The sequence below is a fragment of the Nicotiana tomentosiformis genome, chromosome 6 (assembly GCF_000390325.3).
Source record: "Nicotiana tomentosiformis chromosome 6, ASM39032v3, whole genome shotgun sequence".
NCBI lineage: Eukaryota > Viridiplantae > Streptophyta > Magnoliopsida > Solanales > Solanaceae > Nicotiana > Nicotiana tomentosiformis.
In genome coordinates this window covers 120,421,320-120,423,480 of record NC_090817.1, presented here as the reverse complement: position 1 = coordinate 120,423,480, position 2,161 = coordinate 120,421,320, and the positions used below count along the sequence as shown (strand labels likewise).

Sequence of the window (2,161 nt, the reverse complement as noted above, 5' to 3'; positions counted from 1 at the left end):
GTATTCATCTGAAGATGAAACTAAAGAGTCCATGCATGTTGCAATACTCCTCAACGCACGAGCGTAAACTGCAATTTGTAATGCTCCTCAATTCAAGAGCGTAAACTGCAAGTTGTAATGCTCCTAAACGCACGAGCCTAAATTGCAAGTTATGATACTCCTCAATGCACGAGCCTAAACTGTCACAACCCAATTCCATATCAGGCCATGATAGCGTCCAACACTGTTGCTAGATAAGCCAATAATGAATAACCTAATGATTTTCCATTTTAATGATTTTTCCTATGTAGTGATCTTTTTCTTTTACTTAAAAGATTTAATCAAAATCGATTTAAATTATTAAATAAAAACAACGAGAAACATTAATAACCGTAAGAACAAAACCCAAAATCACAAGTCTACTAATACGTGCCAAGATCTAGTGTCACAAGTATATGGGCAACTTAGTAGAATATACAAAAGATATCTATCCTACTGCCTGGTCTACTTGATACTTACTAAGCCTAATGATAATAAATTTAAGTCATAACTGAGCATAGATTACAATAAATATACTAAAACTCAACAGTAAGTGATGGAAAATACCCTTTTCACAATTATTAATCCCAAATTTATCTTCCATTTAAACATTGGAGCAATATCAATTATGAGTATAAAATCCTCTCAGAAATTTCATAAAAAGGGCTTTCTAGAGATCCCCAATGACCAATCTTCGCATGAATTGCTAAGGATCCAATAAGTCCAACATTGATTCCTTCAGATGTGTCAATTGGGCAAATACGTCCATAGTGACTAGGATGGATATCTCGTATCCGAAAACTAGCAGTGCGCCCTGTCAGTCCTCCAGGGCCCAAATAACTTAATTTTCTCCCATGAACTATTTGTGTCAATGGATTAGTTCGATCCAAAACTTGAGATAATGGGTGTAAACCGAAAAAGGATTCATAAGTAGTTGTTAATGGAGTTGAGGTTACCAAATTCTGAGGTGTCGGTATCAATTTATGCCGAATTGCTCCACATATAGTCCCCCGAACCACATTTTCTAAACGAACCAGAGCCAACCCGAATTGATCTTGTAAAAGATCTGCTACAGAACGAATACGTTTATTTTTCAAATGATTCATATCGTCAAGTGCACCCATTCCAAATTTCAGCCCAATCAAATGATCGGCGGCTGCCAATATATCTCGTGGTAACAAAAATGTATTGTTCTGGGGTATATCAAGGTTCAGTCTTCGGTTCATATTTCGTCGACCAATCCTTCCTAATTCACATCTTTGTTGAAAGAATTTCTTTTGTAATTCCTTACATAAGGATTCAGAAAATACCGGATCGCCACCTACACAAGCAAATTGTTGATAAAACTCCAAAATGGCATTTTCTTTTGACCCAATTTTTTTTCTCTCCTTATCACTCAGAAAAGACAAAAAAATTTCAGGATAGCAAACATTTTCTAGAATTTCTCTTAGATTCAAACCCATAGCTGATGATAGAACTAGAATAGATATTTTTTGTTTCCTACTTACACGAGCCCATATCCTTGCTTTTCTATCAATTTCTAATTCTGATCTTCCTCCCCAATCTGATATTATGGTGCCGGTATAGACCGAAATTCCGTTATGGTCCAATTCTGATCGGTAATAAATACCGGGACTTTGCAATATTTGATTGATCACAATTCTATATATTCCATTGACTATAGAAGTTCCCAGGGAATTCATTAGAGGAATGTTTCCGATAAAAAATGTTTGTTCTTGCATATCCCTACTGTTTTTCCAAATTAATCCCGCGGATACATATAATTCAGAAGAATATGTGAGTGATTCATACACAGCATCTCTTTCCTTTATCAAGGGTTCGACCAATTGATATGTTTCCACAAATAATTGAAATTCAATTTCTTGATCTGTATCTTCAATTTTTGGAAACTTATAAAGTTCTTCCGTCAAACCTTGATCAATGAACCTACAAAATCCTTCAAATTGTATCTGATTAAATCCAGGTATTGTAGATATTCCCTCATTTCCATCCCCGAGCATTTTTAATTTCCCATTTATCAAAAAATACCACTATTGGTTCATTCTTCATCTAATTAGATAGATTAGATAAATGATCTAGCAATGATGGCATTTCTATTTTGTTTACCGAATCACATGAAATT

At 34.8% G+C, this 2,161-nt stretch overlaps 1 protein-coding gene across 1 annotated transcript in view; it reads right to left on the bottom strand.

Moving 5' to 3' along the window:
- Positions 1-644: 644 nt before the first annotated feature.
- LOC117274806 (DNA-directed RNA polymerase subunit beta) overlaps positions 645-2,161 on the bottom strand; it is a 2,287-nt gene continuing 770 nt past the window's right edge. Inside the window, exon 1 of the mRNA XM_033654168.2 lies at positions 645-2,161. This exon is cut by the window's right edge and continues 770 nt beyond it. Coding sequence (XP_033510059.2) covers positions 645-2,039 — 1,395 coding nt within the window. The 5' untranslated portion in view covers positions 2,040-2,161.